This window comes from Felis catus, chromosome F2 (assembly GCF_018350175.1).
Source record: "Felis catus isolate Fca126 chromosome F2, F.catus_Fca126_mat1.0, whole genome shotgun sequence".
Classification (NCBI taxonomy): Eukaryota; Metazoa; Chordata; class Mammalia; order Carnivora; family Felidae; genus Felis; species Felis catus.
Genome location: NC_058385.1, coordinates 44,810,757 through 44,824,641, shown reverse-complemented (window position 1 = coordinate 44,824,641; position 13,885 = coordinate 44,810,757). Strand labels below are relative to the sequence as shown.

Genomic DNA, 13,885 nt, shown 5'->3' with positions numbered 1-13,885 from the left:
AGTGGTCATTTTAGTGCCTGAACTGTTAAGGGCTTGTTTCTGTCTTTCCTGGTTTTAGTAGAAAGGCATGCTCCTTCCACTCTTGGCTTCCCTCTTTCACCCATCACTTATCTCCTTTCTGTTACAGAACTTTATAGGCTCAGGTTCTTCTCATTTTAAGGAAGAAACAAATTTTCTTTGGGCTCATACTATTCTCAGTTTGCTGCTCTGTCTCACTCCTTCCTATCAGAGCCACATATGAAAACCCATGCTGCCTCAGTTTCCTCACTTCCCTGCCATTTACCCCTGAACAGACTTTGGCTGTTTTCCCCCCACAATTCTACTAAAATTGTTCACAAACTTTTACTTCTATTTGGCATTGGTAGCCATTTTCTCTTCCTTAAATCTCTTTCCTCTTTTGATTTCTAGAGTGTCTCCATCTCCTGGCTCTTTTTTCCCCACCTCGAGCTCTAGACTCATTTCTAAAAACCTACTTAGATAATCTTTTCTATACTGTCAAGAGATGCTTCAAATCCAATATCTCCAAATCTCTTTCTACTGTTTTCTCATCAGCCTGGTTTTAGCATTGTATTTTCTATCTTGGTTAATGGCACTCCCATCAAACCAGTTTTCATGTTGAAAATCTGGAGAGTGTACTTCATCTGTCCAGTCTCCCACCATTGGTCAATCACCAAGGCCTGTTGATGCTGCCTTCTAATTTTTCTGTGATTCCTTTCCTTACTATTTAGCTCCTCCTATTTAGCCATGAAGCTAATTCAAGTTCTCATTATTCACCAATTTCCGCCCATATTACTTCCTTAATATGTCTTGAATATATCCCCTTCTTTCCATCTCTATTTTTTTCATTTCAGACCTCATAATTTTTCTTCTGGATTTCTATTATAGTCTCCTAGTGTTTGGTTTCACCCCCCTTTTCAAAGTGTTCTTCGTGATACTGCTAGATTGATCATTCCCAAATGAAACACAGATCATATTACTCCCTTACTTAAAATTCTCCCATTAAAAAGCAGTTTCTTTCATTTGACTCTAGGTTAGGAGCCGAACTCCTAAGGGTGTTATACAAAGCCTTGGGCTCTGCCTACATCTTTATTTACGTGATATCTGCTTTCCTTTAGCCATACTATTATTTTCAGATATTTTAAGTTCTTACTGCTGCTCTCTACTCAGTGTTACTTCTCTTTACCTGTATTGTCTCCCATTTCTCTTCTACAGTCTAACCTGGGAACCCTTCCTCTGAGCTTCCTTCCTTTGCACCCTGTATACCCTCAAATCATAGAATTTATCACACTCTATTGTATTTTGTCTGACTTTTTCACCAGATTGTAAATTTATTGAGAGCAGCATGGGTAACTTTTATCTTGTGACTTCATTGTCTACCTAGAATACATGCTCTGTGACATAGGAGGTAATAAAATAAATGCTTAATGTATATATATAAAAAGTGGAAGTACATAATTTTTATTTGCATTTTTTGATAACTAGGAAGTTTGAGGTGGACATGTATATATTGTATATCACTAAATCTGAATAAACTTTGAGAGGAAAGAAGAGAATTATCTCTCTCTTATCAGCTTGAGTGCTACCATGTGTTCAGACCTGGGTGAGACACTGCATGAATGAAATCAAAAGAGGGAGGGACTGGTGTTATAATTTGCTTTTTCTTTGACAATGTGTTTCTTTAAATAATCCATTTATATTCATAATTCATCATATTACATTTTTTAGCCGAATTTAGTTTTCGGGAAACAAAATACAAATCCTTTAGGTTAGTATCTAAAATGCTAATTTTGAACTTTACTGAGTATAGTATGGCACTAGTCCAACACAATCTGTTAAAAATTTTCCTCTGGGTCAGATCTAAGTTGAGAAGAATGAGGTAACTTTAATGTGAACCCAGATTGTACTTCAGTCTTTCTCTCCAGTGAGTTGCCAAATTCACAATTCCATTTGTATCTGGAATTGGGGAAGCTGAGTTTAATATGGATTTTTGCCAATGATAGCAAATCTTGGCAAGATAGTCTTGTTCTCTGTGCTTAATTATATAGTTTTATTATAAAGTCTTTCACATGTTTATTTGGAGGTACCTCTCATATATACTTTATTCTTTTGGTAGTTAATCATTTATTGTCAAGTCTTCCTTCTTAGAAGGCCAGCTTACATTTTTATACATTACCATTAGCTCTCTAGTTCTGTCTCTTTGCTAGATTTGTAGACTTTAAAGCTGTGCAGGTGTCTTAGGGGTCATTACGTCTAAATCCTGCTTTTTGGAAATAAAAAAATCTCAGTGAAGCTGAGAGAGACTGAGTTTGTTACATATTAATTCATCTCATTTATTGACTGCCTGCTCTGACACTGTTTTAGGCATTGGAATATAGCAGTGAATGAAACAAAGTTCCAGCTTTTCAAGTGTTTATGTTGTAGTGGACAGAGACAAATTCTTCTCAAAAACTGTAACATATAGTCATATACAGGTGCTGCTCAACAGGAAGAATAAAACAAGATAAGAGGGATACAGAATGACAGGGGTGTTTGTGATACTATATATATGATGGTCAAGATAGGGCTGATAAGGTGACTTTTAGTAGAGACCTAAAGGAGGTTAGTAAATGGGACATGCAGATTTATGGTGAGAGTGTTCTAGCCAGAGGAAATTGATGTGGCAGTATGTTTGGTGTTTAAGGAACGAGGTGGAGGTTTATATGTCTGGAATTGGCCAGGAAAGGGAGAGAAGTAGGAGATGAGGTCAGAGAGGTGGCAGAGGACCAGATCACATAGATCGCATATGTGAATTGTGTCTCAGTTAAGCTGTTATATAATAACTAGTGAATTAAGTTGGATGGGCTTTAAAAATAATAAAATGGCACTGCTGTTACTTCTATTTTATGGTGAAGACCTAAGGTTTGAGCCTAAGCCATATAGCCATTCAGGGGTAGAACTGCTACTGTTGTTTTTCAAAACTTATTTTTTTTTTTAGTTCTTAGTGTCCTTCAGTAAGGACTTTCCTTTGGGATGGAGTTGAGGTAAATCAGTATGTTCAAAGAACCATATTTAACTGGAAGTCTTTATATCAACACTTCCAATATAAATTTTGGTTTTACTTTGCAGAAATGACTATGCCTGATACTGTGGGGATACAAAACTTGAGGCACTGTATCTATGCTTTTAAGTAGTTTCCATGTTATCCAGGGCATTTAGAATGAGTTTATAACTAACCAGAGTACTGGTTAAAATATGGGAGGTACTGAAATGGAGGCACATGGAGTGATAATACTTGCCTTATATTATATGTCCTAGAACGGTGTTCTCAGTGTTGACTACACGTTAGAATTGCTTGGGAGACCAAAAAAAAAAAAAAAAAGAAAAAAAAATACTGTGACTGGTCCTTACTTCAGGTCAAGTAAATTTAAATCTTTTACGGGTGGAGCTAAGCTCTCAATGTTCTGAACTTCTTTTGACATGACTCAGTTGGTCGTTGGTTCCTTTCTCTAAGGGCCAGTAAGATGTTTCAGGCTTACCTTGTAATTTCCCTGCCCCATGCACGAAACAGGTTACTTTCCCTCACAGACCCCATGGTGACACTTCAGACCCCACATCCTGAACATACTGTTCTCTTTTCTATGACTCATTAACTCATTCTTTAGCATTCAGCTTAAGTCTCTTTTTTTTTTTTTAAACCTCAGTTTGGACCAAGTCATAATGCCCAGTGTCCACATATATTTTTGTACTTACACTATTTTATTGAAATGATCTGGTGTGCATTCTCTATCCCATTAAATTCTAAGCTTCTTGAAGAAATTCCTTTTTTTTTTTTTTTAAGAAATTCTTATATTGCAGGTATGGATACATTTTATGTGCTCAAAGCAGTTGGTTGAACTGGTCACACATAGGAATTCTAATTTGGGAGATTGGAAAGAGAGTAGGCTGAGAAAGTTGCTTAACTTTGGCTCTTATTCACTTCTGATTTCTTCTTTAGCCATATTTTATGAATACTTTTGCATTGTATTAAAGGGACATGATATTTCAACCTCAAGAGATGGAAGCCATGAAAGGTGTTGGAATTTAAATTATGTTTGTGTGCGGTGGTTATAGAAGCGGATTGCAGTTGGCTATAAATTCAGCAGTGGTTCTAAATGAAGCCTTGGATCAATTGCAAGTACAAGTGGTTTTTTTTTAAATTATTTTTTTTCATGTTTATTCCTTTTTGAGAGGGAGAGAGACAGAGCATGAGTTGGGGAGGGACAGAGAGAGGGAGACACAGAATCTGAAGCAGGCCGCAGGCTCCGTGCTGTCAGCACAGAGCCCAACATGGAGCTGGAACTCACAGACCATAAGATCATGACCTGAGCCTAAGTTGTACGCTTGACCGAGTGAGCACCCAGGTGCCCCTCAAATACAGTTTTTAAAAGTTTAATATATATAGTGAGTAGCCTTGAGAATAAAAAATGTAAAAAGAGTCTTTTGCTCTCTTGTAGACAGTTGCTGTTGTGAATTGATATTTTGAATTTTTGAGATTCTGTACCATCTTTCAGTCTTTATTGCTACATTTTAGTGACATTGCCACATGTCATTACTGAAGGTAATCATTCAGAACAACAGACTGTTGTTTTATTTTCTCATTTTCACTTAAAAAACTAAACAAAATATTTCATTGTGATTTTGTGATTCACCATTTGTTTTTTTTTTAATTTTTTTATTTTTTTAAATTTTCACAGTTTATTCACCATTTGTTATTTTTATAGCAATAAGTTTCTCCATTTTATTGATACATAGCAGTTTACTTATCCATTTCTTAATTGTTTGGTATTTTTTGTTTGCAGTTTTCCACTGTTACAGAAAGTGAATTCTAACCATCTTTATACAAATAGCTTTCCATTTTCTTTTTTGGAGACTGAATATACATTAGGGGGCTCTTATGATAGAATTATCTGTGGCAGAAATTTAATAGAAATCTAGAGGTGGTGTGAAGTAGCCAAGGAGCCAGGTACACCTGAGTTCCAGCGTTGACTAGCTGTGTGACCTTGAATAAGGTAGTTTACTCTTGCGGGTCCCCTTGGTAAGGTGGGGTTAATTTTTGTGCATTTGCAATGTGGTCGGTGCTGCTGCATGTATTTTACGTGTATTAACCCATGCAAGCTTCAGACCGGTTCTGTAAGGTAGGTACGATTATTCCCATTTTTAATATGTGAAAATAGGCATAGAGAAGTAAAATAGGTCATGTAGCTGCTTATGGTGGCAGTGCTGTTGGACCCAGTGCTATCTAGGGCTGGCTCAGACTTCTAGAGCCAGTTCTCTTATTCACTCTGTACCGCCAGGACATCAACTGCATCCCTTCCCTTAATTTGGTACCTCGGCAGGCAAAATGGCCCTTATTGGACAGATTAATGAGTATTGAAGTTCCTGCAGTTGGAGTTGGAGTGAATTGTGAGGTCAGGCTCACAATACTTTAACCCTGTGCTTACTGTAGAAACGGCACCCTGATAGCAAGGTTCACTCTGGGTTTTAGTATTCTCTGTCTGCTTCAAAATTGCATTTGAGGGAGTGGTAATAAAAATGTAGATTTGTACTTTTGTGTTCACATCTAATAACCATTTTGTTATCCTTCTCCTCCCCCCCCCCCCCCCTTGCATCTCCTTTCTTAATACTACTTGGCTAGTGAGGATTTAACTCCTTGATTGCTAGGCAGTTAGAGTGCTAGAGTCTTTTAGACCCAAAAAGGACCCTGAAAAACATGTAGTCCAATGTCATCACTTAAATGAAAAAACTGAAGCTGCACGATCAGCCAGAGGATGATTGAGAGCTCAAGCCTGTTTTTCTGACCCAGATCCAGTGTTGGCTTCATTTTGTTGTGTTGTTTGCCATCTTATTTGTGTAGTCTTTTAAAAATTATTATTCCTATATATCATTTTTAGAAGCTATATATTTTTATTTGACTTAGTAGCTTCCTGCCTATGGATTATGTTTGCCAGCAAGAAAAATAAACAGCTGTGTTTATTTAGTTCTTTGAAGTTTTATAAAATGCTTTCTCATTCCTTATCTCATTTATTTGTTATGAAGATAACCTTTTGCTCATATACCTGAGGTTCTTGAATAGTGGCACAGATTCCTTTGTTATTCCGGCATGTCCTTGCTTCTGTATATTCACAAACCCAGCTACCTTAGCTTCAGGCATATGTGTTGACTCACTCCACTGACATTGCAGAGTGCACGCTTTGTGCTTGCTCAGCTCCAGCTCTTTCCACGTGTGGGTGCTCCTGGAGTCTAAGGCATGAAATTCCAAGCATGGAGTGAATTATTTGTTTTGAGGCACTTACATTTTTTGGCTTCTTTAGACTATTTGTGATCAAGGAAGTTCTTTTTAAAACGTAATCAGAGGTTCAGGGGCACCTGGGTGGCTCAGTTGGTTGCGCGTCCGAGTTTGGCTCAGGTCGTGATCTCACAGTTCGTAGGTTCTAGCCCCGTATCAGGCTCTGCGCTGAGAACTCAGAGCTTGGAGCCTGCTGAGGATTCTGTATCTCCCTCTCTGTCTGCCCCTCCCGTGCTCGTGCCTTCTGGCTGTCTCAAAAATGAATAAACGTTAAAAATAAATTTAAAAAAACTCAACCAGAGGTTCAATATGTAGTTAAGCAACACACTGTGTAGCAACAAATACAAGGAAAATCATATTGTTTATTGTACTAACATTCTTCAATCAAAATGGTGTTAGAGATAAGATAAATTATATGGCTGTAAAGTGTGTCCATGCGATTTGGTTGGTGGCAAGGGAGGGAGTGAATTGTTAGTCTAAGGCTAGCCACTGATTGCTAAAACTTTCTACAGCAGGGGCCTATTACCTAATTAGCTCATACAAAACCTAGGGATTCTTAAGAAGATCCTTTATGATTCATGATTAGGTTAAATTAGTTGAACAAAGTTAAGCCTGTGAGAAAATCTGCCCATTTGTTATTGATTATCTAACCTAAAAAAATAGAAATAAAAGGTATAGTGGTTTTCCTGGAGCCTTTCAGAGTCTCTGCTTTTGGTAGACCATATAATGAGACTTACTTGTTTGAACTATATGCAGTTCAGTGCTTGTTTGAGACTAGAATGTGAACCTTTTAGGATTGCTTTATGATAGTACTGGGTAAATAAGAGTTAGGGTTCAGTTTTTTTATCCTTGAGTTTCTAATAGCTACTGCTGAGGTGAGCCTTATATGTTAAGATTATCAGAAGATAAGACTGCAACTTATTGACTCAAAGTTCAAAGGAGAGCATTAGCTACAAGAACATAAATCACTGAGTTGTTATCCATCAGTTTGTAACAAGTGCAGATGAACAACATTTATCTAGACAATCTAGTATCATTTACCTGCAGTTTGAGGTCAGTATATAAGGGCTTATGTGGGTGCTTTGAACTGTTTTGCAGAGATGAGAGTTCAAATTTATTTTTATTCTTTAATTGAAGTAGCAGGTGGTTTTGTGTGCCCTTTCCAGCAGCTGATATTAACCCCATTTTGCCCATCCTTGAAGCCAGATTAGGTTCCGTTTCAGCTATGGAGCTGAGATGAATTAGGTTATTTACAGAAGAACTTTATTTTCCAGCACTTCATTGTTTGCTTTTTGTTTCACGTGTTAATTCCCCTCCCCCCCCCCCACAAGCTGACTGTGAGCTCTGTGGCTTTGAGATATGTGTTTTATTTTAAAATCTGTAATAGCAGGGCTCACAAAGTTGAATACTTGAAAGAACCATCAGGTAAAATAGATAATTGAGCCAGACTAAATGGGGCCCATGTACAAGGGAGAACGTACATCCTGGGTGAAATCAGCCTGATTCCAGCAGATTCTTACCTTTTGGGAGTGTGAACTTGATAGTGACTGAACAAAATATGCCCACTAATGTTATTTGGCCTTTGGCCTATCAGTCTGCAACTTCACTTAGAATGTAGTTTTGAACACACAGAAAGTACTTGATAAATGTCATTTGACGTGCTTATTGTGTCATAAAACTGGCTGTACTGCTTTTGAAAGGACCGTGTTAGATGTAAATATGTGTGATATGATGTAAGATGTGTAAGAATATTCTCTTCTGTGAAAGGATTTTCCCCTTTTGAAAGAAGATGAATAGACTAATAAAAGAGATTAACTCTTACCCTAGAATCAACAGACTTGGATATTGAATCTTCACTGCTTTGTCCATGGAAAGTCCTTTGGATCACTTTCCGAGTTAGAAGCCGGTGATAACACACTGTAGCAACTTGCTGCATATTCTAAGGGCTTTCAAAAAAATGATGTAGTGAATTGTTAGAACACCTGAGTGCCTTGCAATTAAGGTATTGTTTTTTTTAATTTCTTGAATTCTAGAGTAATCTTTCATTCTTCCTTTTTTTCCACCCCTCCCACACAATGTTGGCAAGATATATTCTTGGTTCCTCTTTTGTAGTATCTCCTCTACCTCATTTCTTCCATTTCATTTCCGTAGAAACCACCCTCATTTGAACTCTTTATTACTCGTGTTGGGCCATCTGTACTAGCCCCTAACTGCCTTTTCTATTCCATATTTAGAGTGTCTCCAGGGGTTTTGTTCTTGTTTAATCTACTTCTTGGGTCATAAACAACCTAATCAAGAACAAATACACACACACACACACACACACACATTTCTTTTCAGTTGTGTACTTTCTTGCTGACCAAACTCCATATTCTCCATTTCCCTTCTAATCTTATTTCCTATACCTTACCAAGCAGTCAGTTGTTCTCTGCTCCTCCTGATGGCCTGTTTCTACTCTCCTGCTTACCCTTACACTGTTTCTACTAAGGGGAATGACCTCTGTTCCAAATGCCTTGTTATCATTTATTTTATTATTATACTGTTATTTAATTCTTTTATTGCTTGTGCTTTCATTGACAGACTAGGTTAGAAGCTTCTTAAGGGTAGTGACTTAAGGGTAGGGTATTTCCTGCTGCTTCTTTGAGCTCCATGTAATGCTTAACACCGTGCTTCATCTGCAGTAGGCACTTAAATATTTCTGAACTTGATTATTACTTAATGTTTTCCTTCATCCATATTTTTTCTTTGTGGTAAGATATACACAGCATAAAATTAACCATTTAGTGGGGCGCCTGGGTGGCGCAGTCGGTTAAGCGTCCGACTTCAGCCAGGTCACGATCTCGCGGTCCGTGGGTTCGAGCCCCGCGTCAGGCTCTGGGCTGATGGCTCAGAGCCTGGAGCCTGTTTCCGATGCTGTGTCTCCCTCTCTCTCTGCCCCTCCCCCGTTCATGCTCTGTCTCTCTCTCTCCCAAAAAAATAAATAAATGTTGAAAAAAAAAATAAAAAAAAAAACCATTTAGAAAAAAAAATTTTTAATGTTTATTTATTTTTGAGAGAGAGAGAGAGAGGGAGAGAGAGTGAGTACAAGCAGGGGAGGGGCAGAAAGAGTGAGGGAAACACAGAATCCGAAGCAGGCTCCAGGCTCGGAGCTGTTCAGCGCAGAGCCTGACGTGGGGCTCAAAACCATGAGTCGTGAGATCATGACCTAAGCCAAAGTCAGATACTCAGCCAACTGAGCCACTCAGGCACCCCCAAAATTTTCTTTTTAAGGTTAAATAATATTCCATTGTATGTGTGTATACAGTGTAAACATTATGTTTTCTTTATCCGTTCATCTGTCAGTGCACACTTGGGTCACTTCCATCTTTTGGCCACAGTGAATAATGAGTCTATGAATATGGGTATACAAATATCTCTTCCATGCCTTTACTTCTTTTGGGTGCATACCCAGAAGTAGAATTAGGGGATCATATGGTAACTTTATGTTTGATTTTTCAAGGAATCGCCGTACTGTTTTTCAAGCAGCTGCACCATTTTTACATCTCTACCAGCAGTGCATGAGGATTCCAGCTGCTCCACATCCTTGCCACCACTTGTTATTTTCTGATTTTTTTTCTTTAATAAAAGCCATGCTAATGAATGTGAGACATATCTCATTGTGGTTTTGATTTACATTTCTGTAATGATTAGTTATGTTGCGTACCTTTTCATGTACTTATTGGCCATTTGTATGTTCTTTGAAGAAATACCTACTCGAGTTCTTTCTCTGTCTTTTGAGTTGGGTTGTTGGTTGTTGAGTTGTAGGAGTTCTTTATACATCCTAGATATTAAACCTCTACACACATAGGACTTGCAAATATTTTCTCCCATTTCGGTTGCCTTTTCATCTTATGGATAGTGTCCTTTGGTGCACAAGTTTTAAATTTTGATGAAGTCCAATTACCTGTTTTTTTTCTTTTGTTGCCTAGATTTTGGGGGTCACACCCAAGACATTATTGCCAAATCCAATGTCTTGAAGCTTTCCCCCAACGTTTTCCTCTAAGTTTTATAGTTTTAACTCTTATTGTTATGGTCACTGGTCCATTTTCAGTTAATTTTTGTATATGGTACAACATAAGAATCCAAATTCATTTTTGTTACACCGTTTATTGAAAAGACTGTATTTTCTCCACTTAATGGTCTTCCCCTCATTCATTTTTCATTGAATGACCTTCACCTTTATCGATGGTCACATTTGTGATTGTAGTAAGTTTTAAGGTCATTTCTGCCACTGCCTTATCGTAAAGGCTTAAAACTTGCTTATGCTTTCTTCTCCGCTTGGAAGAGGAGGGCCTGTGAAGACAAATATGTTGAAAACATCATCAATTGTCATTTCTCTGTTCTCTTACTAGCTGCTTGTTTAGATTCAGTAACCCTCTTTGCTTTGTACTTCACCTTCTGCTTCTTGAAATATAGTAGAAGCATTAGAATACTTTGCTAATCTTTTAAATAAAGGCCTTTTGTGGGTCTAAAATTTTGGTTTTAAGTCACTTAGCCTCTCTGGCCTTTTGATTCCTTTTCTGTTAAATGGTTGAGCTAAATGATCTGTCATATATCTTTTATTACGGAAATTCTATGATTTTAAGATACTTGTGAATGACTTTGAACAGTTCATAACTCCAGTGGAGAGTGGAACAGTTTTATTATAGCAACAAAATACATTAAAACTGGTATCCCCAAGAATATATTATCTTTGTTACTTTTTCTACAGCTGTGGTTTCTCCATATATGAACAGAAGTTTTAAACATAATTATGATTACTTTCAGTGGTAAAAAAAAAAAACTGGTTTCTGAGTATTGTTGTGGTTTGTAGTATTGCCATTTTTATTTTCTTTATGCAGTAAGGAAATTTGTTTATACATGAAGAGAGAAGACCACCAAAGCCAGGCAAAAAACTGAGAATAGAACAGAGACAAACACCTCCCTTCTAGAAAGTCCAGGAATTCTGCAGCCCAGAAGGGAGTTTTTTGGATGTTTCACCCTAACTACATCTTTGAGGGGCACATGTTTGTATGTTGCATATGCGTATATTAAGATTGCCAAAAGCCATTTTTTCCTCATCTCACCTGTTGTGTTGACTGTATAATTATATAAATTTACTTGTTAAACTATAGTTAGTTATGGTTGAATTCATTTTACTTTGTAAAATTTTTGTCATGGCTGTGTTTGCCTCTTGTTTATTAATAACATTATGTGAAAATGAAAATGGTAATAGCAGGGGCTCTTAGGTGGCTCAGTCAGTTACATGTCCAACTTCGGCTCAGGTCATGATCTCACGGTTTGTGGGTTTGAGCCCCGCATTGGACTCTATGCTGACAGCTCAGAGCCTGAATCCTGCTTTGGATTTTGTGTCTCATTCTCTCTCTGCCTCTCCCCAACTTGTGCTCCGTCTCTCTCTCTCAAAAATAAATAATGTAAAAAAAAATTAAAATGGTAATAGTGTTTATTGAGTGCTCGATACATTTGTTTTAACTTTATTGTATTTTCATTTTTATATCTTTTCAAAGAAAATGATGTTTTAGTGATAGTATTTTATCAGGAACTCTTATAGATGCCCCAAGAGAGAAGTAATTTCATTACATACAGTGATTTCCTAAGAACATTAAGAATTAATTCTCTTGGTTGAGAAAGGATGACTGGACAGCTAGGAGGACAAGGATGGCAGGAAGGCTTTTTAAAACTTTTGAATTTTGAACTTTATGAATGTATTTAATTAGTTCTAAGTTATTAATACTAAATTATATCATTAATAACAAATTTAAGTGGTATATTACCTTTAATACTTTTCATTTGGAATCCTGATTCATGTAGTTAGAAAAGGAAATAAAAGTTTCCTTGGCTCTATTAGTATTATTTCTAATCACGGTAGTAATTTTATTTATACTTATATATTCTGGATTGCAGAAACAAATTGGACTGCTGCTATCCATTTTGAGCAGGAATACTTATATGAAACTGAAATGGGAAGTAAATCTGGCATGCAATAGCAAAATTAGGGAATATATCTGTTTAATTAGAGAATGTTCCTAATTTGGTAAAAGGGTTAGAATTGCAGTCTTTTTTGGAGACTGATTAAAAATAATAGATAAAATAAAGAATGATGTGCTCAATGAGCTGCAATTCAAATAGAGGAAATCTAATGGGAAATGATTACATTAGTAGCAGATGGACTTGCTTCCTGAATTGCAATCTTACTGGAAATCCTAGAACAGCTTAAATTTGTTTTTCAGATTTAGGGTCTGATAGAAAGATAGAGAGATTTGTTTTTTTGGTGTGCTCTTGTGATTCTTACTTAATTTCTTTTGGCTATTTCATTTTTGCTAGGCTATTTTTATGATTCCCACAAATCCACCACCAACATTCAGGAAGCCAGAACTTTGGTCTGATGATTTCACCGATTTTGTTAAAAAGTGCCTCGTGAAGAATCCTGAGCAGAGAGCTACTGCCACACAACTGTTACAGGTCAGTGCTTATGCCTGAAAGGGAAAGATATTTTCTTCATACCTTGTAGCTTTCTCACATTGACCAGAATTGCTGTGGCTTTTATTAACCGATTTCTCAAGATGTAAACCTCTGAGGAAATATGGATTGACAAAGACACACATGCCATTCTTCGCCTACCTGTTCTCTGTGTCTCAGTTTTCCTTTTCTGTTTTCCAAATTCAGTCTTCTGTCTTTTCCCTTTTTTCTATCTTTGTTGTTGTCAATTCTTCCCTCCAAAGTTGTTTAAAACAAAACTTCTCAAAGGTTCTCAATGCAGAAATGAGTTATTTTCTCCACTATTAGTATTTTTTGTGCTTTTTTCCCCTGCTGTATATTAGTCCTTGGCCCAGCATTTCTTTCTTCACTTTTTGATATACCATAAGGTATATAAATACGAGATCCCTGAGCTCCTTGAAAAGACCTTATGTTGTGTATATATATTGATTACATGATTACCTAAATACTTTCAGTACCCACCCCCAACTACAAGCAGACTCTTTATCCAGAGTGTCAGGAGGTTTTATTTTTTATCTATGTTGGCATTTATTGCGATTAGAAATAATTTAATACTTTTGATAAGCATCTGTGTCTTTATTTTCCCAACAGAATTGGCTTAGACCTCTAAGCTAATAATCAATTGGTATTTGGAAAATAATTCTTGATATTTGGAAAGGAATTCTTTTTTGACCAAGCAGTCACACTTCTAGAAATTCGTTCTACAGAAAATGTTAACCATTGCTGACATAACTTATGTGTAGAAGTATTCATAGTACATTGTAATGACAGAAGATCAGAAACAACATAAATATCTGCCAACAGTTGGAAGCAATCTAAGGTCCACTGAGAGGAGTAATTGGCAGAGTATACACACCTACACATACATATATGTATATATCATTGTAATTTAGTATATTACTATATTCATTATAATATTCAATCCTATATACCCACCGATATGTCCTATTAATATATAATCAGTAATATCATATAATAATCATATGTTTAATTATAATGTCTTTCATTTATAAATCGTGTGTGTGTGTGTGTGTGTGTGTGTGT

At 36.7% G+C, this 13,885-nt stretch overlaps 1 protein-coding gene across 2 annotated transcripts in view; it reads left to right on the top strand.

The window, feature by feature from the left end:
• Positions 1-13,885, top strand: part of STK3 (serine/threonine kinase 3) — a 278,518-nt gene that overhangs the window by 129,990 nt on the left and 134,643 nt on the right. For both annotated transcript variants that reach the window (XM_011291410.4, XM_023248602.2), the window contains exon 7: positions 12,668-12,805. In XM_011291410.4, the coding sequence (XP_011289712.2) occupies positions 12,668-12,805 (138 nt within the window). The remainder of the gene's footprint in view (positions 1-12,667; positions 12,806-13,885) is intronic.